At 44.8% G+C, this 27,953-nt stretch overlaps 1 protein-coding gene and 1 pseudogene across 3 annotated transcripts in view; one reads left to right on the top strand and one right to left on the bottom strand.

The window, feature by feature from the left end:
- Positions 1-4,065: 4,065 nt before the first annotated feature.
- LOC116072779 lies at positions 4,066-4,516 on the bottom strand (annotated as a pseudogene).
- A 4,915-nt stretch (positions 4,517-9,431) lies between these two features.
- Positions 9,432-27,953, top strand: part of Tmod2 (tropomodulin 2) — a 40,250-nt gene continuing 21,728 nt past the window's right edge. The window contains exons 1-3 of one of the 3 annotated variants that reach the window (XM_031343654.1): positions 9,432-9,661; positions 23,733-23,927; positions 26,676-26,832. In XM_031343654.1, the coding sequence (XP_031199514.1) occupies positions 23,802-23,927; positions 26,676-26,832 (283 nt within the window). In that variant the 5' untranslated portion in view covers positions 9,432-9,661; positions 23,733-23,801. Of the gene's footprint in view, positions 9,662-21,991; positions 22,291-23,732; positions 23,928-26,675; positions 26,833-27,953 lie in introns of those variants that run through there. The other 2 variants (XM_031343652.1, XM_031343653.1) reach the window with 2 other exon arrangements.

Here is a 27,953-nt window from a genome sequence, read left to right as displayed (position 1 = left end):
AAAAAAAAAAAAGGACCTATTTAGTCATTTTAAAACTTTGAATAGACCCAGAAATCCTCCCACTGACATACCATGCTGTGCAGACAGGCAGAGGACATCCAGAGACCAGCCTGCCACCACACTACACAGTATCGGCAAAGGAAGGCACCCAGAGATCCACCCACCCACTGCCAAGCCACATGAGACTAGCAGAAGAGGACACCAGAGACCTGCCACCCATGTGGGCTGCCCTAAGCAGGATCCACTACAATATGCAAGTATGTGGTGGGCAGATGAGGGGGGGGGCTAGGAAGAGAAGCAGAACTGTATGAGTATTATGAAGAGAGATGGAACTGAAGATTTAAGGGTAGAGAGGAATAGCCTGTTTTGAGTAGCCCGCCCAACTACCTGAGGCCATGGTGAAGTCCCAGACCAGGCTACCACTAAAGGCCATGTCTGGGTCCATGGCATGCAGCAGCAGGGGTCTGTGCCAATGTGTCTCACATTACCACTAAAAACCATACAGACATCCGTGGTCTGGGCTACTGCCTAGGACCACATAAATGTCCAAGGGTTGTGGAGAGCTGATCCCACCCCTCACTAGCTGCCACTCTAGAGAGTTGGCTCTGGCTACAGCACTTGGGAGAGAGGGCCCTGCACCTCCCTGGGCAGTACAAAAGAGCTGGCCCTGATTGGGGAGAGCAGTGCAGGTAAGCTGGCCCCACCACTCATCTGCAGTCGGTGGCATAGGTGCAGGGGTGGTGCCCCTTACCACCTATGGCAGTCAGAAGACCTGGCCCCAGGGTCGTGAGAATAGGAGAACTGGCCCTGCCCCTCACCAGCTGCAGCACTCAGAAGAGTGGACCCTGAACCTTGATTGAGCAGCATTTGGAGCTGGCTCTAGCTGCATGGATGGGTGAGCTGGCCCCTTGCCAGATGAAGCATTGGGTGAGCTAGCCAGAGCAGTGCTGGAGAGTTCACCCTGGTGGTGCAGGTGTAGGAAAGCTGACCAACACAGCTACCACTCAGGCCCAGATCCAGGGCTTTGAGTTGATCCACCCTAAAATCTACCTCATCTATGACTACTGGAGAGTGTGAAAAGGTAGGCAGATAACCGAGAGGAGTCCTGGTGAGGATCCAGTATTGATAATGCACAGTAGCCAGAGGTCTCAAACTAGACTAATGTCTCATTGCAATGAATATTTGCAAGTACAGAAGTGTATACAAAAGGGGCTACTATGGGGGCACCCTGTGATAAACTACAGTTTCTATGACAAGATTTTCTATGCTTTGTTTTATTTTATTTATTTATTTATTTATTTTTGTTTTGTTTCATTTTCTTTTGGTAGGGGAGATACAAAGGCAGAAGGCAGATATAAAGGGACAGGGAAGTGAGTGAGATTCAGGTGCATACGAATGGACAGGGAGGTGAGTGAGATTCGGGTACATGATGTGAAACTCCCAAAGAACCAACACAAAGTTTAAAAGAAAACAAAGCCTTTGAATAAAGAAAAGTCAAAGCAGGCCTGTTGGTGCATGCCTATAACCTGAGTCCTTGGAAGACCTGAGGCTGAAGGCTGCAAGTCAGAAGCCATTGTGGACCATACAGTGACATTCTGCCTCAAAACAAGGACAAAGAACACCAACAAAAAAGATAAAAATCCTATACATGCCTTTGTGCCAGCGCTCTGGATCGTTGAGTCAGGATCAGAGGCTTGAGATTATGTTGGGCTACATTGTGAGATCCATTCTCAGACACAAAAAGACTCTACCAAGACCCAGAGGGCTTCACCAACAAATTCTACCAAACAATTAGGGAAAAATTAATACCATGCTTTCACAAACATTTCCAAAGGACAGAAGACAAGAAACACTAACATCACTCTATAATACCAAAACCATTCAAAGTCATGAAAAGAAAACCTCAGACCAGTATAACTGGTGATGCATGGTGGAACCTTGTCTCAAAAAAAAAAAAAAAAAAAACAAAGCTGGATATGATAGTTCCCACCTGCAACCCTAGTACTTGGGATGCTGAGTCAGGAGGATTAGAAGTTCAAGATCAGCTTCAGCTATATAGTGATTAAGAGGGTAGTCTGACCTATTTGATACCCTGTTTTAAAACAAAACATCCTAAACCAGAAAACAATATTATGGGGGCTTCAACAATTATCAACTCACAACCAATTCTATTTCATCTATACTCCTACTCTGCTCCTATACACACACGAGAGAGAGACAGAGACAGACACAGAGACAGAGACAGAGCGAGCATTATTTTAAAAGCAAACCCCTTTCTTTAGTAAATATGTTTATACTCTGAAAGATAAGGATTCAAAAAACATGATCATGATACCATTATTACTTCCCCAAATGTTTAAATAGTACTTTTAAAGATTTATTTATTTTATGCATATGAGTACACACTGTAGCTGTACAGATAGTTGTGAGCCTTCATCTGGTTGTTGGGAATTGACTTTAGGACCTCTGCTCGCTCTGGTCAACCCCGCTTGCTCTGGTAGACCCTGCTCACTCCGGCCCAAAGATTTATTTATTATTATAAATAAGTACACTGTAGCTGTCTTCAGACACACCAGAAGAGGGCATCAGATCTCATTACAGGTAGTTGTGAGGCACCATGTGGTTGCTGAGATTTGAACTCAGGACCTTTGGAAGAGCAGTCAGTGCTCTTACCCACTGAGCCATCTCACCAACCCTAAATAGTACCTTAATATAATAAAATAGCCTTGAGTTTGCAACTCAGTGTTTGTCATGTGCATGCATGAGTGTGTGTGTGTGTGTGTGTGTGTGTGTGTGTGTGTGTGTAAGACTCCGAGTCCTGTCTTGAACTTGCTCGGCAGCTGAAGGGACCTTGAACTCCTGGGCTTTCTGTCTCTGCCTCCCAGATATAGGGATTACAGGTGTATGCCACATGGTCAGATGCTGCTGTAACTTTTTAATAGCTGTTTTGTTTTGTTCAAACCAATACCCACACATTCTGCTCGGTTGTCTCTTGAATTTCCACAGGCTTCCACAGTTCTCCTCTCTCTCTTGTTTTTAATTCCAGCTTACTGAAGGAAGTCTGCAATGGTAGGCATGTAGCTTGCTACATCCTGGACTTTGCTGGTAGAAGTATAGTGGTGTTGTTTAACATGTGCCCTAGTATACAATGACTCTCTTTTAATTGCTTGCAGCTATAACTATGACGTAATCCATCTATCAGCAACACACTGTTGCTCTTGTAGTCCTTACTGTTGCATCCTTTGTAGCACACTTGGAGCTAGTGATCTCATCTGATGTTCCTATATGGCACATATAATCCTCCCTAACCTTGAGATAAAGAACGCAAAGCTTGAAGAGGTTAAGAAATTTTGACTGCAGTTAATCCACCAGTAAATACCTGGGCTCAAACCTCGGGTTTGTCTGATGTTAAAATCCATATCATTAAGGCTGGAGAGATGGCTCAGTGGTTAAGAACACTGACTGCTCTCCCAGAGGTCCTGAGTTCAATTCCTAGCAACTACATGGTGGCTCACAACCATCTGTAATGGGACCCAATGCCCTCTTCTGGTGTGTCTGAAGAGAGCAGCAGCATACTCATATACATAAAATGAAGAAATAAGCAAATCTTTCTTGAAAATCCATAGTTATCCATTGCCAGATAATGTCCCCTTGCGCTCCTTTGCCTGGGACTTGTAGTGGTTGGCTGTTTTAATCGGTTCCAGAACAAAGCCTTTCAATCTATCTTTCACAATTCACCTTCTAAGTAACAGATAGTATGCTTCCAGCCCCACATAGTAGGAAACCTCATCTCCAATGGACTCAACAACAAGGATATTTATTATCTCACATAACAAGAAAGCTAGAAGTACAATGAAATCAGGGCTGGTTGGTTAGTTTTGAGACTCAACAACAGATCAAGTTTATTCTATTTCTTTGCTTGGACACCATCAGTGAAGTTTTACCCTTCAGCTGGAACCTCTGATGGTTTTGGGTTTTTTTGTTTTTGTTTTTGTTTTTTTGTTTTGTTTTGTTTTAAATCCTAGGATGTTTATTACAAAGTAAACCCTGATCCTTGAGATGGGCTTATCGGTAGGATTTCTGGTATCCGGCATGGGCACCAGGACCTCCAAACTTTTTGGATTCGCAACGACGGGGAGTCAGCTACAAGCAGGGTCCAGTCGTACTGGATGAGGATATCTCTCATCTCCTTCTTAGAGGCTTCATCCACATACGTTTGGTAATAAGCCACCAGGGCTTTTGAGATGGACTGTCGGATAGCATAAATTTGGGCCACATGACCACCACCCTTCACACGGACCCGGATATCTACGCCAGCAAACCTCTCCTTGCCCAGAAGCAAGACAGGCTCCAGTAACTTGTACTGCAGCGTGTGCAGCTCGATCATCTCCAGGGGACGTCCATTCACCTTGATGAGCCCATTTCCTCGTTTGCAGTGGGCCACAGCTGTCTTCTTGCGTCCGAAGACCTGCACAGACTGCAGCGGACCCTTGGACGGCATAGCTACAAGTACGAACACGAGCTCCTCACCGTGCGGCGGCGCCGCCAACGGAAAAGGGGACCTCTGATGGTTTTAAGACAGCCATTCCAATTTCAAGCCATTAGCCCCATGAAACAACATCCATCATGAATAGCGGCATGTTTCTCCATGCTTCTCTGTTTGAGAGCAAGAAGTTCCTTCACAGATACAGAAAAAATGTTAAGAGCCAGAGAGTGGGAGTGGTGCTATGAAATGAAAGCTGTTGCTTTCATGAACTCACTGCACTTATTTCTTGTGTTAGATCAAGCCAACAAAATCAGTCAGTATTTCAGCAGATAGCATTAACTGAATTCAATGATGATAGGTCCATGATAGTGAGATGGGGAGATATTTGGAAAGAGTAGAAGAAAGAATAGGGGTGTATAAACACATGAAACTGTCAAAGAAAAAATTAAAGGATGAAAGAGAGGCTTCTTCACCTTGCCTCAGGTGTCACTGGCCAGAATAAGTCATGTGCCCACTCCGGTACTATAATGTCTTATAGTCCAGAAAAGGGTCCTGTTTCCCATGGTCATAATAGGGTTAGAAGCATATCCTAAGATGGTATCAAGGCACCCTACCCTAATGGATGGGCGCTACTATAAAGAAGAACATGAAAGAGCCAGGCTGTAGTGGGGCACGCATTTAATCCCAGCACTCAGGAGACAGAGGCAGGCAAATATCTAAATTTGAAGCTAGACTGGCCCACAGAGTGGGTTCCAGGACAACCAGGATTACACAAAGAAACACTGTCTCAAAAGGAAAAGGAGGAGGAGGAGGAAGAGGAGGAGGAGGAAGAGGAGAAGGAGGAGGAGGAAGAGAAGGAGGAGGAGGAAGAAGAGGAAGAAGATAATAGAATAGATGTGGAACAGGCAAACAATAACCCTGCTACCCACTTCCACTGAGGTGTGCTGAACGTTCTGTCATAAATAATTAAAACACTTCATTGTAACTATTGCATTTTTATTTTCTGCCATCTGACATTTTCTGCCAGTGAGTCAGTTTCTTCATTTGCATGAGGCTACACCGGATGATCTGCAATCTAGCAGTTCTGGTTTAATTCCATATCTTCATAGTCCAAAAAGCAAGTCGAGGTGCTGGAGAATTGAATCAGTTGGTAAAGTGCTTGATGCATGAGCACGAGGGTCTGAGCTTGATCCCTGGCACCCGTGTTAAACGAGACCTGTTGGCAGTAAGTGCCAGTAACTCCAGGGATGGGAAGCTAGAAACAGGGGCTCACTCATCAACCTGGCCCCAAAATAAAGAATCTGTTTTTTAAAAAGAAAAACAGAACAAGATAGACAACACCTGAGGAATGACACCCAGGGTTGACCTCTGGCCTCCATATACACAGACATATGAGCATACGCCCGTGCATGCGTGCGCCAGGCGTTGGGGGTGGATGCAAAACTAGCATGGTGGTACAGGCCTGTAATACCAAACTTGGAAGGTGGAGGCAAGGTCAGGAGTTCAAGGTTACCTTTAGCTAAAAACCAAGTTGGAAGGCAGTCTGAGCTACATAAGACCTTGTCTCAAAAGAAAGGGTTTTTTTAACTATGGTCTAGAAATTCTGACAGGTTTAACTTAAGTCAGAGGTATGACTGTATTCTTAAAAGCAAAAAAATGACATGAACAATAATAAATTTGAAGACTAACACAGGCTGGAACTGGTACTATTTATTCTTCATTTATTTTGTTAGTTGGTTGGTTGGTTGTTGTTGACATTTTTAAACACGGCCTTTCTAATAGACAAGGCTGGCCCTGAAGACGTGATGCCCCTTCTGCCTCTGCCTCCCAAGTAACCAAACTAAAGGCACACACCATTATACTCACAATTTGTTTCATTGTTGTTGCTTGTTTTGTGGTTTGTTTAGTTGTTTTGTTTTGTTTTGTTTGAGACAGGGTCTCACTATGTAGCCCTGGGTTTCTGAGAGCTCACTATATAGAATAGACTAGACTTGAACTCATTGATACCATCCTGCCTCTGCCTCTTGATTACTGGAATTAAGGCATGTGCCACCACACCCAGCTGGTATTCTGATTTTTGAAATAGCATTTCACACTGTAACCCAGGCTATCCTATAATTTACTGTGTAGCCCAGGTCAGCCTTAATTTCTCAGCAATGCCCTTGCTTCAGCTACCAGGTCCTGAAATTACAGAAGTCCACTTCCGGGCCAAACTTCTTATTAATGTCTGTCTGTCTGCTTGTTTGTGGTTCTGAGACAGGGTCTCTACAGCCCAGGTTGACCTTAAACTTCCTATGTAGATGAGGGTAAACTTGATTTTGTGATCTTCCTGCCTCCATCTCCCTAACATTGGAATGACAGGTGTGTGCCACCTAGATAATTGATTGCTAGCATTAAAAATAGGAATGTTAGGGGGGATGGGGGAGGGGAGCATCGATCAGGTTGTAAAATGAATAGATAAATTAATGGAGAAAAATAGGAAGGAAGGTTAAGTATCCTACATTACACATTTGTATATCCATTGACATCTACTCACTCACTTCTAGCCCTTGTGGGACACACAGAGGTTGACCAGATGTTCTTTTTTCCCGGCTGCCTTTAGTGTAACTTCAATATCCTTCTAGAGCCTACACATGGCTCTCTATCTCTGCTTAGGCTGCCAACTATGACGGCAGTGTAAGGAATCACTTCTGTGTCTTCTTCATTCCATAGACTGCTTCTGAAGTAATGATCAAGTCATTGTATTACATGCAGCCCTTCCTTTATGAAGAACCATGACACAGCCACAGAGGATAGTTGGCTACCAGGTATCTTTGCCTCTCCTGCCTCCAGTCTGAACAAAGGTGCTTTCTTATCTTTAGTTCATGCCTTTCTCTAGTAAAACTGTTGATCTGATCTGTAAACAGCCCCATTTTTATTTAGTAAAAGGCTATGATTTGTGACGAATCTACAACATAGAAAAGTCAGACATCCCTTCTGTTATACGGGACATTTGACATAATAAAAGCATAGGAAAACTCGAGAACATTATTTAAACTAGTTTCGTCACACTTCCAGTTCTTTTCATTCTGACAAGGGGGTGGACGGTTATAATTGACCTTGGGAACTCTGGCGTCTCTCCGCAACCATGTTATACCTGTGTCCACCACCCTAGTTTCCAGAGCCTTAAACGGCCAGCTTTTATTTTCTGACTCAGCCACCCACTAGCCTGTTTTCTTTATTTATTTTAATGTTCATGTTACTTGTGTGGGGATGCCCTAGGAGGGCAGAAAAGGGCATAGAATACCCCAAAGTTAGTCACAAGCTATTGCGGTTCATCTTGTGTGGGTGCCGGGGACCACACTTGTGTCCTCGGGAAGGGATATCAAGTTCTGTTAATGACCAAACCACATCCCCAGGCATCCCTGTCTGAAATACACGAAGGGAAATGCTGAGGTGGCCAGAGTAGAAGGGAAAACGATGTCCTTAATGACTGGAGAAGCTGGACAAGTCTACCCTATCACCTCTCTTTCTTGAATGATTCTGAACTGACAAACACTCCCTCTCTTCATCCCACAGGACTGTTAGAAAAATAAAACAAATACAGGAATAGGAAGGCATATTTTTTCCCATGCATGTGAAGTTGTGTGCTATTATTTTCAACTTTAGGATTTCTTCTGTAGTGTGGTTTTTATTTCAGCCACGTGACTATTGCATACCTCACTCCAGATAGCAGTCATTCAAGTTCACTCTCGTCCATCCTCGGTCTACTGCAGATCCCAGTCAGCCCCGAGGCACCCATCTCTTCAGTTCATGCTCCTACACAAATCCGAACATAACACAAATCCCACCATACAGTGAAATACTGCACGGAGCCACGTGGGGGGGGAAAGCCTCAGAAGCCTCAGAACAGCTGTAACTGTCAAGTGTCCTTCAAAGGTTAGACTCAAAGTACCCAACAAGGAGTCAAATGGAAGGAGACCTTATCGAGTTAGATAACTCGCCTCTATAACAAAATCGGGAAGATTGTGGGCTCAAGACCAGCCTAGGCTACATCCTGAGACCCTGCTCGTTCTTAAAAACAAGTTTCTGGAAGGAATCCATATGCTATAATCTTCCATAATCAGGGATTCGTCCCATTCAGCTTTCAAGTTCCAGAAACAAGATAAAATTCTGTGGTTCCTAAGAACCAGACAGAGAAAAACAGACATTTCAGTATAAATTCGTTGGTGGGGGCGGAGGTGGACTACTAAAAGACCCACAGTCATAAACTCAGGGAGTTTAACTTCGACCCAGGCCAGACATGCAGCTATCTTTTGCAATAGCACTTTTTGTAGGACTTTCCCATCAGAGACTGCATCCAAAAGAATGTCTTTTGTAACCACGATGAAGGACTCCGTGGTGTGTGTGTGTGTGTGTGTGTGTGTGTGTGTGTGTGTGTGTGTGTGTGTGTGTGCTCGTAGTACAGACAGACCTGCGGTCGTTGACTCCCACATCGCATCTTTAAGCTGTAAACATTTTACAGGGAATGAGTCTCGTATCCAATATCCGGTGTGAAGCCAGTGTGTAGGTATCCGTTCCCCCAACACTCCCAAACCAAAACTTTTATCACACTCCCTAAACCCCAGCTAGCTTTCCTCCCCTCTTAAGCAATTAACCCATCTAGTCCTTCCCACACCTACATCCAGCCAGTAAATCCTAGGGCAGTCCTGGTCTGTTCCTGAGTTTGGCCCGAAGTGGGTCTTCATGAGGCTGCCCAGAAAGATGCTCACTTGTCCAGAGTCTTGCCAAGCCTCTGCCACCCAATGCGTCAGTGATCCTGAGCTTGTCCACAGAACCTACCCAGCTTCCCCAAACCCAAGCCCAGGCTCCACCTGCCTAGCAGCGCGCTGGCACACATAGCTCTAGATTCTACAGGAGGACCCTGCGAGGCCAGCGCGTCATCGGGAGACCCACCTGAGGCCGGGGCAGGGGTCCTGTCTCGGTGTTGCCACCGCGCGCAGCCAGAACTACGCTTCCCAGGCTGCCCCGCTGCAGTCGCGCGCCCCGCGCCCGGCGCCGCGCCCGGCCGGGAGCCGCCTGTTGATCGCAGCTCTAGTCCGGGGCCACGGCGCCGCCCCTGCTGGTCGGACCCGCGCGCTCGGGACTCTAAGGCTGCTGGGCAGATCATCCGCTTCGGGATGGGCACAAGCAAGGGTGAGAACCTGGGGCAGGAGGGGACTGTCGGGGCAGCGTGTCTGAAGCACCCCGGTCCGCCGCTTAGCGTGTCCGCGGGAGGATGCTCCATGGCATGGAGCGCGGCCAAGCGCAGCCGGCAGCGGCTTGCACCGGAGCTGCGGGTGTACGGGGTGATAGGGGACGGCGCCGGGCGGCCGGGGATGCGTGTGGGTACCGGCTGCACTGTGCCCTGCAGCCCCGCAGCCCCTCAGCGCTGCAGTCCACGCGCAGATGCAGAGAGGGCGCGGTCTCCAGTCGCTTGGGGCTACGGAACTGGGGTTTTCCACGTTAGGCTTTGTTTCCCATTTTTTCTTCTCCGGTGAACCTGTGTGTGATAAGCTCTCGGAGTCTCGAGCCTCTCACGGCCTCGTTTGAGCACGAACCTGGGAAGGGAGGAGCCGGGCCCGGCATCTTTTCTGAGATCCCCGGAGCTGTCACAAGGACGCATCAGCCTTCAGAAAGCCTCTCTGTGCAGGTCCCAGAGATTCTTTTCTTATTCGTTCTGGTTAAAATCATGTTGGTCTGTGTCTTTCTGAGGCTTCTTTGCTTTAACCTGTTAACCTGCAAAGAATGAAGGTCGTTTTTTAGGGGCAAAAAATGATTTTTAAAAAAGGGGTTCTGGGAATTTTTATTTTAAAATATTAGAAGGTGGGAAGGTGATGCGGCTAAAATGCAAATTACAGGAAAGAGGCCAAGAACGCTACCGTTTCTCTGGCGCCTATTAAATATCTGATTCACCATGTGCTTGGGAACGAGAACGTATTACAAAAGCATGGTTTCCATAGCAGCTCCACCATCTAGGAGCTAAGGGATCCTGGGCCAGACCACCTCGCATCTCTGAGCTACGTTCTCCGTGTAGAATGGGATATTTGGTGAAATGGTTTCTGAACCTCTTTTCTTCCTAGATTTTTGTATCGAGGTACTGAAAATGGCCAGAGTGTTTAACACTTTTACAAAAAGCTTGATGGGAACCGAACGAACAGTTTTCCCTTAAAGAAACAGAGGGTTTTTCAGGGCTTAGCCAATCCAGTTTTGTTTTGTTTAAAATATACCTGATTCCCCTCTGTTTTCTTCAGTCTAGCTCAACAAATATCTCAAAGGTTTGGTTTTTATGTTAATATAAATTGGCAGGCCACAATGTGGTGGTTTTGTTTGCCAAAGGCAATGCGATCAGCTGATAAAGGTTAGTGTCTCCCTAGGGCTGGGCCTGAGCTGTCAAATGTGCTCAGCAAAGAAGGTGGGGGAGGAGACTCCAGCAAGCAATAGCCAGAGAGAACATACAGTGAGGAGAGAGAGAGTAGTACTGATGGGTTATTGTGTGAAAAGTGAATTCACAATAGAAGGTCTGAGAGACACACTGTACAACACTGACCTAATTCACTAACTGGTACAAAACCTTGGAGTGAAGTGTAAAGCATCTTCATATTACCTCAGAGCATCTCACTGAGGGAGCACGTGTCTTTACAATGCAGAGATTAAGAACTTTCTACCGTCCTCCAAAGGTCTCCTGCTGTAAGAAGACCATAATTTCACCCGTATGGTATTCTAGCCTATATAATACAGACATAGGAGAACAGCTATCATAGTTGGAAATACAGGTAACTGTGAATTGGTGTATGTAGACATTGACTCTTACATGAGAAAGCAATAGTTATAAAAGATCATTTGGGGGAACCTACCTTAATCCCAGCAGGTAGATCTCTTGAGTTTAAGGCCAGCCTGATCTACATAGTGAGTTCCAGGGCAGCCCAGTAACTTGTAGTGAGACCCTACATCAACCTTGCATCCGAAATAAAAAAGTAAATAGGGATAATTTGGAGATGTCCAAAATGCCTGAATATGCACTGTATGTTAGACAATATGGAATTACTGTTCTTAGATACAGTAAAGGTATTGTAGTATATAGATTGTTCTATTTTTTTAATTTTAAATATTTTTAAATACCTTTACTTATTATTTGACAAAGTATATCTTCATCCTATCCATTCCTCCTTAGCCCCCAATATGTCCCCTTCCCACCTTCATGCCTTTGCTGCTGCTGCTGCTGCTGCTGCTGCTGCTGCAGGTAACCAACTAAATCCAAAGTTAAGTGTGTTGATGTGCAGATGGTACGTTAGTAACCACAGCTGCTGTGGGTTCATGAGTGCAGCCACTGTCATGACTAGAAGACTATTTTACCTAACTCCTTCCCATTCTCCGGCTCTAACGTTCTTCCCACTTCTTTCCATGACGTTCCTGAGCTTGCCTGTGGTTGATACAGATGATCCATTTAAGGGCAAGCATCAACCAGTCACTTATTCTCAGCACTTCGGTCATTATGAGTCTGCATTAACTGCTGCCCACTGTTGAGGAATCTTCTCTGGCCATAGTTGAAAGCCAGCACTAATATAGGCGCATAGCCGTAAGTATTTAGAAGACAGTTTGATGGCGTGTCCATTTAGCAAAACAGCAGTCATAGGTTCCCCTCACGGAAGTCCTATAACCTCCCAAGCCACGGTCTTGGCTTGAATTCCCTTAATCCAGTCAGAAACTGTTTGGCTGCCCCATAACTGCATGCCACCACTGTGCCTGTCAGCATACCTTGGCAGGCAGGTCAGTTTGAAAGCATTAGGGTTCACTGTTTGGGTAATCCATTGGTAACAGCATACAGAGCACCTTCTGAGACTACAAAAGCTTCAGACTTTAGAGATGAAGCACATTAGCATCTGCAACACTCAGCAGAACAGTGTTTGGTGGGAGAGCAAGTTCAAGACAGTGATGAGAGCCGGGGGACCCAGAAGAGCAGTGGACAGCTGGATTCTGTTCCACTCTTTTGTAGATTTGAACCTTTTTTTTTTCTTCTTTCCTTCCTTCTTTTTTTTTCCCCCTCTTTTCTTTAGGAGACAAAGTATAAACCCAGCTACTCTAGAAATAGCTGCATAGACCAGGCTGCCCTAGAAATAGCTGCATAGACCAGGCTGGCCTTGGACTTAGAGATCCTCCTGCCTCTGCCTCCCAAGTCCTAGGACTAAAGGTCTGCACCACCAGGTTTGAACTTTTTAAATAAGAAATTGGAGATGATTTTTTTTAAAAAAAAAAAAAAAACAAAGCAAACAAATAGAAGCGGCTGTAGAGGGCTTCGTGGATATTGATAGATAGCTGGATCAGAAAGTTTTTAAATCCAAATTCCCAAGCAAGACGTAAAATCTTCCCAGAGAGGTTAATGGAGTCAGGAAAAATTTGCTTCCTTTGGTTCTTCTTGATCATTTATGCATAAGAGATGAATCCTCTAGCTTTGACTCAAAATGTCATCTTGGTATATATACTTGGTATCTGTGGGAAATTTGTCATAGAAAACCACTCCCCACCAAGTCCTTTTTATAAACTATCACAGTATTTGCATGTAAGCAGAGGTATTCTGGGATGTTTAATGCCTCCCTGAACTACTTAGACCTAATATAGTGTAATTCTGTAACCTTGTATGCTGTTCTTATGGATTGACAACAGAAAGGTATACAAACACAGTAGAGCCGCTCTAAAGTCTTCCTAGGAAAGCCCTCTACCACTGAACTATAGCCTCAGATATTTTTTTTAAAGATGATTTGACCTTCAGTTGATTAAAGTAGCAATGTGGGAACCACAGTTATTAGTATAGCCTTTGTGTTAGTTAATTCCCAACCCTCAGTATTTCTTGCCCTAGCTAAGAACTACCCTGAAAGAATTCCTTCCACTCCACCCATATAGTATTGGATCGAAGATGAGGCCCACACATGCTAGGCAAGTGTTCTACCACTGAGCCACAACCAAAACCTTTTGTTCCTATGGTTGGTTGGTTGGTTGGTTGGTTGGTTGGTTGGTTGGTTGGATAGTTGGTTCATTCATTGGTTAGTTGATTTTTTTCTGTTGTTGGTGGTAATGTTTTTGTTTTGTTGGTTGGTTGTTTTATCTTTTGGGAGGGAGGGGCAGTGCTGAGACAGAGTTTCTCTGGGTAGCCCTTGCTGCCCTGGAACTCAATCTGTAGATCATACTGGCCTTGAACTCAGAGATCTGCCTGCTTCTGCCTCCTAAGTCCTGGGATCAAAGGTGTGTGCCACCATGCCTGACTTCAGCCTTCTTTTGTTTTTGTTTTTGTTTTATGTTGAGTTAAGGTCTCAGGCAAGCCTTGAACTCTTGATCCTTCTGCCTCACCCTCCTGTGTGGCTTGGGTGATGGTCCCAGGGTCCAGCCGTCTTTTTTCCCTTTTACATCTGGGATCTGTGACAGTATATAGGAAGTCTGAGAATGTGAGTTTTAGCTAGCATCAAATGGTAGTTCATTTTACTTTGGGCTAGAAAATGCTAGGTAAGTAGCTGGTTTAGTTTCTGATAGAGCATAAATAGTAGAGTTCCCTCTTTATCCTTTTGTGAGTAAATCCCATGTAACCTTGTGTAAAAGATTATATAAGCTTATAAACTATACCTGGTTCAGAGAAATTTCTAGAAGGTATGTGCCGAAGACAATGAACTCTTAACACACCACCAAGTGCAATGGCTCATGTGGCTAATCCTAGCATTCAGGAGATGGGAGACTCATCACAAGTTCCAGGCTAGCCTGATCTACATAGTGAATTCCAGGCTAGTTAAGGCTACAGGGTGAGGCCTGGTCTAAACTTTTAAATACATACATACATATATACATACATACATACATACATACATACATACATGTAGCCCATGCAGTCGTCTCGCCAGCAAGAAGACACGCGGACACTAGGTTCCTTCTGCAGCAACGTTTATTGCCTCCTCCGTAGGGAAAAAAGGGTCGAGCCAATAATCTTCACTGCTTATATACACCACAGTGCGGTGTGTCTGCCCACAGCGCGCGCAGCGTGTCTGCCCATGATTGGCTGTTCGCTCATTACCCTACGTGACACCCCAGAATGGGCCGTGACTCGGCGTCTTTTCACTCTACGCACATGCGCAAACAGTTGTTTACTAGGAGTTGACAACGGAAGTAGGCGCCATCTTGCCATGGCGAATGTCTCTCCAGCTCCACCGCTCCCCACACATACATACATACATGTATACATGCATACATACAATACTGCATTTAGTCTCTGATACAGACCCCTTTTGTCAAATTTTTCTATAACTAGATCTCATGTGTATGTGTGTGTGTGTGTGTGTGTGTGTGTGTGTGTGTGTGTGTGTGAGAGAGAGAGAGAGAGAGAGAGAGAGAGAATGCTCATTTAAAGCATGCATGTTTACTTGGATATGTGTCTGTAGTGGAGTGTGTTCTGTAACTTTCTCAGCTGTTGTTCTTCCAAACACTTAGAATATTGTTAGTGTTACAAAAGAAACTACCTAATCAGATCCAGGAAAGCTGGTGTACTCTTCATGGTCAGAAGTTTTTATGCGTTAATGACCACTGAGTTCTTGGGTCAGGAGGTAGAGAGGGAAATTCTGCAGAACATGGTACACAATATTTTTCAAGCTCTGTAAAAAATATTTATATTATATAATTATATGTTTCACACTGTATATGAATATATATACATATATTTGTGTACATATATATACATATATATGTATATATACACATACATACATATATATGCATTTTGAAAAACTGGCTACCATTGATTGGAACCCACTTTGGGAAATTCTACCTTCAATGTATTTTTTAGTAGATGGCCAGAATATTCTTATAAGTATAGATCATAAATATTGCCATCTATATTTCTCATTACTTAGGTTAGAATTCAGACTTCAGTTTCTACTTTTCTTGAATCACTTGACCCTAATATTTTTTTCTAATCTTAATTTCCTGTTTCTTCCTATAAACCCTTCTGATTATTTTTATTATCGCTAATTTTTGTTTTTAGTACACCAAAAGGTCAATTATAATGCTGAATGTGGTCCATGTCTTTAATCCCAGCAGTCAGGAAGCAGAGGCAGGTGGATCTCTTTTGAGTTCCAGGCCAGTCTGGTCTAAATAATGAACTGCAGGCCAGCCAAGACTACCCAGTGAAACCTTGTCCAAAAACAAAAAACAAAAAACAAAAAACAAAAAAAACAAAAAAAACACAACAACAACAAAACCCATTCAGTTATATATACAACTTTGAAGGCTTTGTGGCTATGTAAAGGGAGAGGCATTTGTGACTGGTCAATGGAGCTGAAACTGTGCCTTCCTCCTCTACAGCTAGTTCCTTGAACTAGGTCCTGTGTTCAGCACATCCTTCCTGAGAACTGTGATTGGTTATTATTTTTGCTCTTATGTTCCTCATTCTTCCTGTTTGAGTATTAAGATTACCCTATCACTTGGGTATGGTGGCATATGCTTTGATTCCAACACTTAGGAAACGGATACAGGAGGATCACAATTTCAAGGTCTACCTGGGCAGAAGAGCAAGTTCCACCAGGCTAGCCTCTACATAATGAAATCTTTTTTAACTCTGCCCCTCACTCTGCAAGAAGGAAAGAGAGGGGACTGGAGGGAAGGGAGAGAGACTTTCCTAGTAATTATTCCTTTCATGTGCAGTGCCTGGTTCCCTGAAGGACAGCTAGGCTGGTGAAAAGGTTGCTTCTAGGATTGAGTGACAGGAGTTCCAGAAGCACAATGTCAGAGCAGCTCTGCCAAACCTGGACATAAAGATGCCTCCAAGTCGGCACCCCAGCCCTAATAAAGAACCGAGAGGCCCCTCATCAGATCACTCGGAGGACTCTGAGTCTCGTGAGCATGGCTGTCATGTAGCCAGGGCATGGACAGAACTTCTGTTTATAGACAGCCATTCTGATCAGCAGATGCCACGGCACACCAGTGGCTGCATGGCTTACCTATCTATCATCCTGAGTCAATTTGTAAGCAATCCTGAGTCAATCCTGAGTCAAGTAGCACGTGACACCCACGGGTCAGAACAAGGCACAAATCAAAACTTAGCTGATCGGTGCCAAAGAAAAAGAGATAGGTAGATCAAAGACCACAAGAGCAGGCAGAATCCAAGAAAACGGACGGGTCAAAGGACACAAACAGAAGACTCATGGTGCTAGGAGGTTAGAAGTCTTTAAATTCCCAAAGGCTGGATGAGGGACATATTAAAACCAACATGAAACTGGAGCTGGTGAGACAAGAGGATTGGGCCCTCAAGGGCAGCAAGGGACACATGGGACCCTGTCTTCATGATGACGACGACAACAACGAAGGCGACAATAGAGCTGCACAAATAGCTCAGCAGTTAAGAGCACTTTTGATCTTGCAGAGGACCTGGGTTTGATTCCCAGCAACCACATGGCAGCTAACAACTGTCTGGAACTCCCATTCCAGAGGATCCAATACCTTCTGGTGTCCTCAGACGCTGTTCACACACATGGCGTGTGTGTGTGTGTGTGTGTGTGTGTGTGTGTGTGTGTGTGTGTGTGTGTATGTGTACATATATATACCTATAGGCAGAAATACTCATACATAAAATAATATTTAAAATAATGATAACAGTAATAACAACATCAGGCAGTTCAGAACCAGGAAGGCCAAAATACAAGGTAAAGAAGTAGATACAGATCTGCAAACGGGAATTCAGCAAGGCATGGTGGTCCACCTTATATAGTCACCAGTGCTAACAAAGAGAAGGCAAGCCTGGTCTTCAAGGCGTTCCAGCCTTCCAGGACTGCATGGCAAAACCTTGACTCAGTAGGAGGGGGAAAAAAAAGCATAATAGCAAAAAGAAATGTGAACACCTCAGAATAGAACTTAATCAAGAAGGCCATACCACAGCGGGACATAGGACCCATCAAGAGAATTAGAAATCAAGCAGTCACATAGGAAGGGAGGCATATGGCTTCCAAGTGAGAGCGCTTCTGCCCAAGCCGGAAAGTCTTGGCCACCTCCTGCTCAGGCGGAAATCTACGTCAGTTTGGGCGACCACCCACCATGGAGGCTTGCTACACTTGGCAGTGCTAATTTGAGACCCTGGTATGATGCTGCTTCTCTGTGTTTAATCTTAATAAGGAAAACAAGGGAAAAAATACTTCCAAAAAACAAAAAAAAACAAAAAAAACCCTGCTCTTAGACCAAAGAGAGAATCATCAGTGAGAGCTTGCACACACTAGGCGCTGTACCCCAAAATACCATAACGCCCCAAGCGTCACCTGCATCCCATAAGACAAAGTCATGTGATGATGTCTCAGCGATAGAGCGAATGCATGACAGGGGTTCTATGGATTACATCACCTGATTCAGTTTAGCTACTTTAAGACTATGTTCAATATATGTTAACACAATACAAAAATTGCATTTCTCCAAATACTGCCCCGAGGTGAAGGATGTGTGGCTGCACTGTTCTTTGCCTGTTTTTGCAGAGGACAGGTCGTCAGTTCTATGTGCATCTTCATCTTGAGGCCCTGGGCCAGGTCCCTCAAAGGTCATGCATGCTTTTAGTCATCTGGGCTCTCTAGTCCATCGCTATAACCACTTGGCTGTGACCACAAGGCCTTCTGTGCTTTCTAAACTAGAAAGGAACCCTCTTTTGTGGGTTCGTTGTTATAAGAGACGATTGTTTTCAAGCTGGAAACCTCTTGACAGTTTCTGTGTTATAAAATTAGGAAACAAGAATAAATAGTTTTGGCTAGAAGCAATTTGTGAATCTGGTGGGATCAGGTTCTCCCTGCCCTTCCAGACTGCTCAGTCCCTTTGCTTTGTTGTAATTTTTTTTTTTTTTTTTTTTGCTAGAAAATTTCCCTTGAAGTTTCTGTGTCTTTCATTCTCTGACAGTTATTTCTCAGAGAAAGACAGTCTTGTGTAGTCCAGGTTGACCCCCAAGTCACTGTGTACCTGAGTCTAGCCCCAAACTTCCGGTCTTTTGCCTCCACCTCTGAGTGCTTGGGTATCAAGCTCTGCCTTCATGCCTAGCTTCATTTGGCAGTTTACAACAACCACCACAAAAGATTTCACTGACCTGTCTTCAAATAGCTAGGTTTCGAAACTCAGGCTATAATTGTTACATATTTATATTTGTCTAGCATCTAGAGATTAATTAAAGTATGTGTCACCTTTGCCTTTAAGACCAGTACTCTGGAGGCAGAGGCAGGAGGATCTCTTTGAGTTTGAGGCCAGCCTGGTCTACAGAGTGAGTTCCAAAGGCCAGCCTAGGCTATATATAGGGAGATCCTGTCCCACCCCAACCCAGAAACAAAATAGAAATGGATTAAGTATTCAGGAATAGTGCATGTTTTGTTAGAGGGGTTTGATAAACTCAGGATATTCTGTTTGTTAGTTTTAGAAAATGTGGCTTGACTCCTGCAAATCTATTCAAGTCTTATAAAATAATGAAGGTATATTAAACAATGGAAGATTATCATCATTTGCTGACTCAGAAATTCGGCAGCTTGGCTTTGGGTCTGTCTTTGCGTGGGGAACCTAAAAGGCTGGGACCTTCGTCTATAGCTGATTTCCCCCTTTCACAGCACAGCATAATTGTATTAACAAGACAGTGGAAAAAAGAAGCAAAGAAAGCGTGCTCTTAACTTTCCTTCCCAGGGCTTGTGTTTCTGGGTAACAGGAAGAGGCGCTTCCCGTAGCTCACCGTCACTCCCGTTTTCCATTTCACTAATAGGCTCTGTGTTTGCCCACCTGGGCTCCTGGAAGCCTCAGAGGCACGTGCTCCATTCCAGGGTGTGCTTTAGGATTCTGTTGCCTGTTGAATGTTTGCCACAGAATAGACACCCCGCTGGAGGTGAGGCTGCAGCAGGACTTTGCAAACTTTCCACTGTCTCATCATTCCCAGGAGGGGAAACAGATGTGAGCCCAGCAGGGCCTGGGTGGCTACAGCAAGCCAGCCAAGCACTGGGAAATCAGAGATTTGACATTAGAAGTGAGTATTCTTCTGCTTTAGGAGTTTAGTTTGGTTTTGAGATGGGACTCTGACTATAGTAGACCAGGCTGACCTCAGACTTCTATCAATCCTCCTGCATCTATCCCAAAAATGATTGATGATGATGATGATGACGACGACAAAGACGATGACGATGGTGATGATGATGGTGGTGATGATGATGTAGCCAGGTATAGTGTGCCTGTGTGCCTATAGTTAACAACCCAGGCTGAGGAAGGATTGCTGTAAGTTTGAGGCCAGCTCTAGGCTACACAGAGAATTCCAGGCTAGCCTAGACTATAGTGCAAAGAGCCTGGTTCAAACAAGCAAAAAACAAAACAAAACAATTCACCAATAATTCAAGGTTCCCTTTGAACCTTCAAATCAGTTTTGTGCTTTAAACTGGTACAACTGTCTTTCCCCGTCTGGCTCTGAGACCCCCTGGCACCTTGCTATCGTGTTTGAAGTTTACTTTGATGGACACTGTTGGTTTAATTATGACTGTTACTGCTTGGCGTTCTTTTCCTGGTGGAGTACAGTTAGCTCCCAGTACCACCTGCTTTGTCTGCTGCTAAGTCCCAGCAGCCTTTGGAAAAGGTAGGAGGCCTTCAGCAGACGTTTGTTGAATGAATATGCAAACCTGAACTTTAGGAATCCAGAGTCACTGAGAATTACAATAGGGCCCCTGCTTCCTGGGAGACTGTGGTGTCTGGAGAGAGAACACTATAGTAACACGCATGAAAGATAGCGAGTGATGGATGTTAAATGGGCGGCATAGGCGAAGCAGATTAAGGGAGAGGAGCAAATCCCACGGGCTCATATGATCTCAGCAGGCTCCACAGAGGAGTAGGGTAAGGGGGAAAGATGGCTACTGTGGAAAGATCCCTGGACCCGTATCCACCTCACTAGTCTGAGCTCATTTCCTTCATTCTACATCAGTATTTATTGGATATCTACTGTGGGTCAAGATCTGTGCTGGGAGCCAAGATTGTATATAGATTGTTATATCGTCTCCACCCTCACAGAGATTAGCAAAGAGCTGTGCTGAAGCCAAGGTATAGTCAAGGTGAGTACTACAGGGGCAGCAAGGGACCCAGATTTTGACTCGGGGTCTCATCTGATGGAAGAAATAAAGCTCACATTGACACTGAAAGATGAGCCTGGCAGAGTCAGCCAGGGGTGGAATATGAGGAGGGGTTCTTAGTGCTCTGAGCAGAGGGAACATACATTTATGTTCCAGGAACTGGAAATGGTCCAGGAGGCTGGATCCAGGAGGACATTGGGGATACAGTACAAGAGGAGATAGAACTGCAGAGGCCAGAGTGAATTTAGACTTCATCCTTGGTGCAATGAGAAGCCGCTAGGGGATTTAAAAAAGACAGAAATAAAGGTAGTCAAAAAGAGCACCGTGTGTAGGATGATCAGAAGGCGAAGGGCTGGTTGTGGGCATGGATGGAGACGTACATGCAGCTCCCCATCATTCTGTAAGGGAGGGATACCTGGAGGGAGGGGAAGAGAAAATGACCGGGATGACACCCTGGTTTCTGAAACAAGTTCCTAAAATTCTAGAGGAGGAAAGGGCAGGTGAAGGTTCTTCTGGTGTATTTGAAGGATCTGAGGTAGCCAAGGGGAGATTTTGGTCAGATAACTCAGATCTGGTCCTCAGGGACAAAATCTAGGATTCAGATAGAGATTTTAAAGTTAGCAGACTATTAGATAATAATTAAAACTTCAAGGCAAGTGAACACCCTTGGTGAACTTAAGGATAAACCTACAGAGGCCAAAGTGTGAATTTGAACTTCATCCTTGGGGCAGTGAGAAGCCACTCAAAAAGTATGGCACTCCTAAGGTGAGGCTCAGAAAGATACCAGTATCTAAGACAGAGGAAGAGAAACTGGACGAGAGACAGAGAAGAGTGATGAAAGGCCAGAGCTGGCTGTGTGGCTGGGATGAATGGCCGACAGCATCCCTTACTCAATCCTGTGGTCCTGCAGAGTTCGGGATTTCAGCCAGGCTTCAGAGGCTGTGCACAAAGAGAAGGGGACATTCCAAGCCATGGTGCCACATCTGCCAACTTCCTGACAAGAAACAGAGGGTGGGCTCAGACCGAGTAACTTGAGGAGATTTCAATAAAGAGGCTATTTACAAGGATGTAGGAAACTTTAGAGAATCAACAAGGCAGAAATCTGGCAAGAGTCATCACAGAGACCCTTTACCACCCCAAGGCCTGAAGCCAGCAAGAGGGTGGCCTTGGGGAGACATGGTCCTCTGAAACAACCTCTCCACCCCCTCCCCACCTCCTACCCCTATGTCCTCCTCTTTGCCGCTGGCGCCTCTTGTTGGTCAAATAGAAGGCGGAAAGGGCAGCGTGAGTCAGATAGTACTCCTGAGGCACAGAGCAGGGCAGACGGCAGAAATGAAGGACGAACCGAGGATTCTAGAACAGTTACCCTGGAGATGAGAACATTTGGGAGAGAGTACATTAGTTTCTGTGTTGCTGTCACGACAAAGAACAAATGCAGCTGCTTAAAACAATATGAATGTGTCATCCCTTCAGAAGTTAAAGAGGACCTTGCTGGTGTCAGTGAGGCCTTATGGCTGTGGGGAGAAAGTCCTAACTTATTTCAACTTCCAGAGTCCTCACGTTCCTCTTCTCTTGGCCCTTCCTGCATCTTTGAAGCCCCAAATCATGATGTTCTGACCTTTCGTTCCAGCCATGACCACTTGGCTTTCTGTTCTGTCACCTAAATAATTTGGAGCAAATTGGGAACACTCAGACAAGGTGGGATACTTCTCCTGTGAGAGGTCGTTAATTGAGAGCTAGAGAGATAGCTCAGTTGGTAAGCTCCAGGTCCTTAGGCATAGTCCATAACTTTCACCAACATCCTGTTCCTCCCAGTCAACCAAGCCTCCCCCTAGGCACCCCAACCCATCCCACCCACCAGCCGTGCACTTTCCTATCCTGTGTTTCTGTGTATGCTCTACTCTATCCTAGATGGGTCTTGTACATACGTGTCCTCCTCAGGACCTCTTCCTTCAAGGCTCAGTGACAATGTCTTTTTCAAATGACTCTCAAACCTTCCCCTTCTCTTATCCATCAATCTTCAACCGACATCAGGCATTATTGTAACACTTACTGCATGGCATTGTTGCTGTCTGTGTGTCTGTCTCACTAAGTTCTGACCTCCCAGGGGCGGGGGGAGCTTTTCTAGATCTGTATTTGGTAGTAGCAGGTATACAGCAAACCCTTACACTGCATTGGAAGAGCTGACTGAACACAGAATGCTGAGTTGTCTTGCTAGGGAAGATCTGTAGATTTTTCTGCCAGGGACTGAAAAAAACTTGCATTAGGCATGAAAGTTCAGGAACAAGGCATTTCAGAGGAATGGAAGACTGGAAGAGATGTCTTAGCAGTATAGAAAAAGAGCAATTAGGAAGAATAACTGCAGAGATAATAGTGACCAAAATAAAGAGGACGTGAAAGCTGGGAGTGAGACGGGGTGGGGCACTAGAAGACGTTAGAGGGAGGGAGTTGTGGGTAGATGTGATTGAAGGTCATTATTTAAAGGTAGAAACTTTCAAGTGAATTAAAAAAAACACTATCAGAATACTTTCAAAGACATCATTAAAAATGGAAGATAAGGAAAGAAGACAAGAGAGAGTAACTGTGTGGCCAAGCCTCTCTTGGTTTCATTGCGTGGACTTAAGGGACAATGTGTTCTCACCCAGAGCCTCTAAACTCTTTCCTGAATGAGTCCCATTCTGTGTTCTTCACAGCACTCTCTACCCTGAAAGGGCACAAGTATGCCGCTTACAACTGCCATACAATTAGTCATTGTTCTTCACTGTTTTCAGTGGAAAGCAAGGAGAGGATTTGGAGTAGAATGGAAAAGCACTCACTTCCCTGGGAACCAGAAGCCAGGCACACCTCCAGTAGCAAGGTCTCTGGTCACCACCAGGTCTCAGTCGTGGTCTGTAAAATCCAGTCATGGCATCTTGCAGTTTTCCTTATGGGGGTGCTCTAAGCAGGGGGGGGTTGGGCACAATGGTTGGGATAATATGCTGTGTGTGAAAATCCTGCAAGCTCTGGCCGGCTCTGGAAATTAGGGTAATACTGCCTTTTGGGTCAATTGTCTGTTCGGTAGAATCCATTGCGAGCCTGGCACAATCTGTTACTAATTTTTCAGTGTACAGTAAGGAGATGACGGTGTTTCTCTTTGTCAGTGGTAGTGTGAAGTCTCAGGAAGCTGGCCCGCTCGAAGGTGTGTGTGAGAAAGGTGTAACTTGGAAACCATGGCGCTCCCCTTTCAAAAAGGGCTGGAGAAATACAAGAACATCGACGAGGACGAGCTTCTTGGCAAACTCTCAGAAGAGGAACTGAAACAGTTGGAAAATGTTCTAGATGACCTAGATCCCGAGGTTTGTGGCATGCGACTGGAGTGGGTTGCTTAATGAGCGCACAGGAGAAAGGAGGCGGGCGGCTCTTTCCTTCAGCGGTTGCTGGAGTCCCCACAGCCCCAGTGCACAGTTCTGCGTTTTTTTTCCCCCATTGCTGCTGAGCAATTTTTACAAGTCTCCAGTGAGCCCAAGGGCCACTAGGGTGAGAAACGTCAAGTATTTCTCAAAAACTGGTTCACTGTAGATGAGCAAAAGTGTTTTCCGTGGGGAAGGAACAGTCTGACTTAGCCTGGGGCTTGGGAGAGCGAAGAGAACAAATCTTACCAAGTATTTTCCAAGTGTCAGATCTCTTGCTGGGCCCAAGAGTTCTTGAGGGAAGTGGCATTAACTCTGTTCTATAAGTAGAAGGTGCACTACTAACAAGAGTGACCCACGCAGGATCCCACACTGGTAAATGTCTGAGGTGCTGTTGCAAACACTCATGGAGGATAGAGTTTCTTTTGGTTTTATTTTTGGAGACAGGGTCTGGTGTACTCCAGGCTGGCCTGGAACTCATCATGTAGCTGAGGATGACCCACACTTCTGATCTTCTTCCCTCCTTCTCCCAGGTGCTGGGATTACAGATATTTCAGCATGTTAGGGATTTAACCATGGATTTCTGTGTGTGAGGCGAGCACTCTGCCAACTAAGCCACAGCCTCAGACTGTTTTGGGGGTTTACTGATACAGGGTCTTGTAACCTAGATGGGCTGCAAACTCACTATATGGATGAGGATGACGTTGAATCCCTCCCGTCTTTACCTCTCAAGTGTCAGAATAGCAAGCATGAGACCCCACACTATGTAGCCCAGGCTAGTCTCAAACTCATAGAAATCCACCTGCCTCTGCCTCCCAATTGCTGGAATTAAATATATATAACACTATAACCAGTCCAGAATTTTTTTTTTTTAAGACAGAGTCTCACTATGTAGCTAAGGCTGGCCTGGAACTTATGCAGCCCAAGTTGGCCTCTTATGTGTTGACCATAAGCATGTAACACCATGCCTGACTTTATATCATTTTTTTCCTGTTCTTGGTTTGCTTCTTTTTGTGTGGTTGTTGTTATTATTGTTGGGGATTTTTTGTTTTGTTTTTGAGACAAGGTCTCACATAGGAGAGACTGGCTTCAAGCTCATTGTGTATGCAAGGGGAACCTTGAAATTTCTACCACTTTACCTCCACCTGTAAAGTACAGAGACTTCATGTGCTACCACAACTGGTATTATTTTATTCAAATATACAAAGAACTTGAAATTCTATGACAAAGTATAGGTGATTATCTTCATAATATCAATTTCTAATATTTTTGTCAGTTCTTGAAAAGCTGGGTAGCTCTTTATTGTGTTTCTTTTACAAGTATTATCTTCAGCCCTAATGGCATTATCTTAAACTTAAAATTGGAGGCATCTGCCAGGCGTGGTGGTGCATGCCTTTAATCCCAGCACTTGGGAGGCAGAGGCAGGTGGATTTCTGAGTTTGAGGCCAGCCTGGTCTACAGAGTGAGCTCCAGGACAGCCAGGGCTATACAAAGAAACCCTGTCTCAAAAAACAAACAAAAAAAAAAATTGGAGGCATCCAAAACAGTGATTTAACTCTAAAGATGTAAGTAAATAAATCTATTTACATGGCATTTTACTGTATGGGACACTTTGAATATTTATTTTTTTAATTTAAGTACAAATTATATATAAGGATGGAATCTTGGGGCTTACTCAGAGCAGGTGGGCATAACGCCACATGGCTATCATCCCAACACCTCAGGGGAAAAAGACTGTGAGTTTGGCAACATAGTGAGTTCTAAGGCAACAGTTCTGAGGTGCTACAAAGGGAGACCTTGACGTAAAAATCTAAAGTACAGCCGGGCATAGTGGCGCATTCCTTTAATCACAATACTTGAGAGGGAGAGGCAGGCAGATTTGTGAGAGTTCGAGGCTAGCCTGGTCTGCATAGTTCCAGAACAGCCAGCCAGGGCTACCTGGTAGAAAGAAAGAAAGAGAGAGAGAGGGGGAGGGAGGGAGGGAGGGAAGAAGGGAGGTAGGCAGGGAGAGGGAGAGAAAGAGAGAAAGAGAAAGAGAGAAGGAAGGAAGGAGGTAGGAAGGAAGGAGAGAGGAAGGAAGGAGAAAGGAAGAGAGGGAGGGAAGAAGGAAGGAAATAGAAAGAGGGAGAAGAAAAGGAATAGAAAGAGAAACCTAAAACAAGAGCTGGCCCTGTTGGTGTGTGATCTTAATCCCAGCACTCAGGAAGCTGAGGCAGGAGGATCAGAAGTCATGGCTAACCTCAGTTACATAGTGAATTTGAAGCCAGCCAAGGCTTCATGAGATTGTATCTCAAAAAGACAAATGAATGAATCTTACTTGGGCAGATATAATCATATACCATAATATTTACTTACCTCTTGGTTATTTCTGGAGAAGACAGGTTCGAAATAAGTGAGTATAACCATTCTGTCTTAGAAGCCCTTGTGTGTACACCTAACCAAATCTAATCATGGTGGACACAGAAAGACCTTTTCCCTCCACATTCTAGAAGGCAGCTCCTTGAACTGGTTGGATTCCCTTCCTTAGCAAAGGAGGTTAGAACATGCATGTCCCCAGAGCCATCCTTGAGACCCTAGGTCTCAGCTGGTATAGGTACCTCCTGCTTTCCTACTTACAGTCAGTACAAAAGAGTAAATAAACAACAAACTCAGTCTAGTCAATGTCTTCCCTTCACCTCCTATCTGTCTTGTCAGAGTGCAACCCTACCGGCTGGATTCCGACAGAAAGACCAGACCCAGAAAGCAGCCACTGGCCCCTTTGACCGTGAGCATCTGCTCATGTATCTGGAGAAAGAGGCTTTGGAACAGAAAGACAGGGAAGACTTTGTACCCTTCACAGGAGAAAAGAAAGGTAAGGCCCACGGACTATGACAGAATGCCCTTCCCACATTGTGGAACATCCGTCAAAGGAGCTGATCTGGGACTAGGAAATAAGCCTATGAACTACACACAGTATTTTAAAACACTGTGGCTTGTAGAGGTGTGTCCAACACCCAGAGTGAACTCTAAGGTACATTACAGCTCATGGGTGATGACAATGGGTCTTCATGGGTTCATTGGTTGTCACAAATGCCCCCACTATAGCATGGGATATTAGCAGGAAGTTTTGGGGAGGGCATAGTACAAGAGAATTTTCTGCTCAACTTGATATGAACCTAAAGCTATTCTCAGAATTAAAATTCATTAGTTTAAAAGAGAAAAGCTGGGCAAGATGTGTAATTAATTAAATGAATACATGGGTCGAAATGGTTCTGCAGTTAATCCTGTCAAAAAATTATTTTCAAAGTCTGAAGAAAAAGTGTTGAAAACATAAGAGTGCCCTACCTGAATGAACTGCACAGACAACTTCCCTAAGCCTTTTGATCCATCAACTCTAAGAGTCTAGACAAGGCCTTCCTACTCCATCTAGGGTGGTTAAAGTCCCATCCCCAACCCTAGAAGCTATGACAAAAAACACGCCATTCATTCATCTTACATTGACCAAGAACCTCTCTGGTGCAGAACTCTATGGCAGACCAGACCTCCAGGTGTAAAGGGTCTTGGCCTGCCCTCAAGAGGATGTCTTGTCATCCAGTAAAAGGAACACAGGTTTGACTGGAAAGTCTACAAGGAGCAAGTCTGTGCCAGGACCCTTCCCCATCCTCTTCTCTCTTCTCTTTCCCTCTCCTCCTTCTCCTTATCCCTTCTTCCCCATCCCCTCCCTCGCCCCATCACTGTGTAACCTAAATAGGCTCCTAATTCATGTCATTCCAGACTTCACCCCCCTCCAGTGCTGAAACTTCAGGCATGCCACCTGCATAATTTCCTAACTCCTTGCTGCAGCCTCAGCATGGTGTAGCTTCCACGGCCTCTTGCCTGCATCTCTCCTTTCCTTGCTAAGCCCCAGCCTGTGTCTTTGTTCATTTTCCCAGACTTGTCCAGCTCAAGTTAGTTTTCTCCTTGTCTCTTCTCTCTGACCTACATCTCCCCACC

This window comes from Mastomys coucha, unplaced genomic scaffold, assembly GCF_008632895.1.
Source record: "Mastomys coucha isolate ucsf_1 unplaced genomic scaffold, UCSF_Mcou_1 pScaffold23, whole genome shotgun sequence".
In the NCBI taxonomy this organism is placed as follows: domain Eukaryota; kingdom Metazoa; phylum Chordata; class Mammalia; order Rodentia; family Muridae; genus Mastomys; species Mastomys coucha.
The sequence above is the reverse complement of the archived record's forward strand: the minus strand, read 5'-3'. Positions and strand labels throughout refer to the sequence as shown.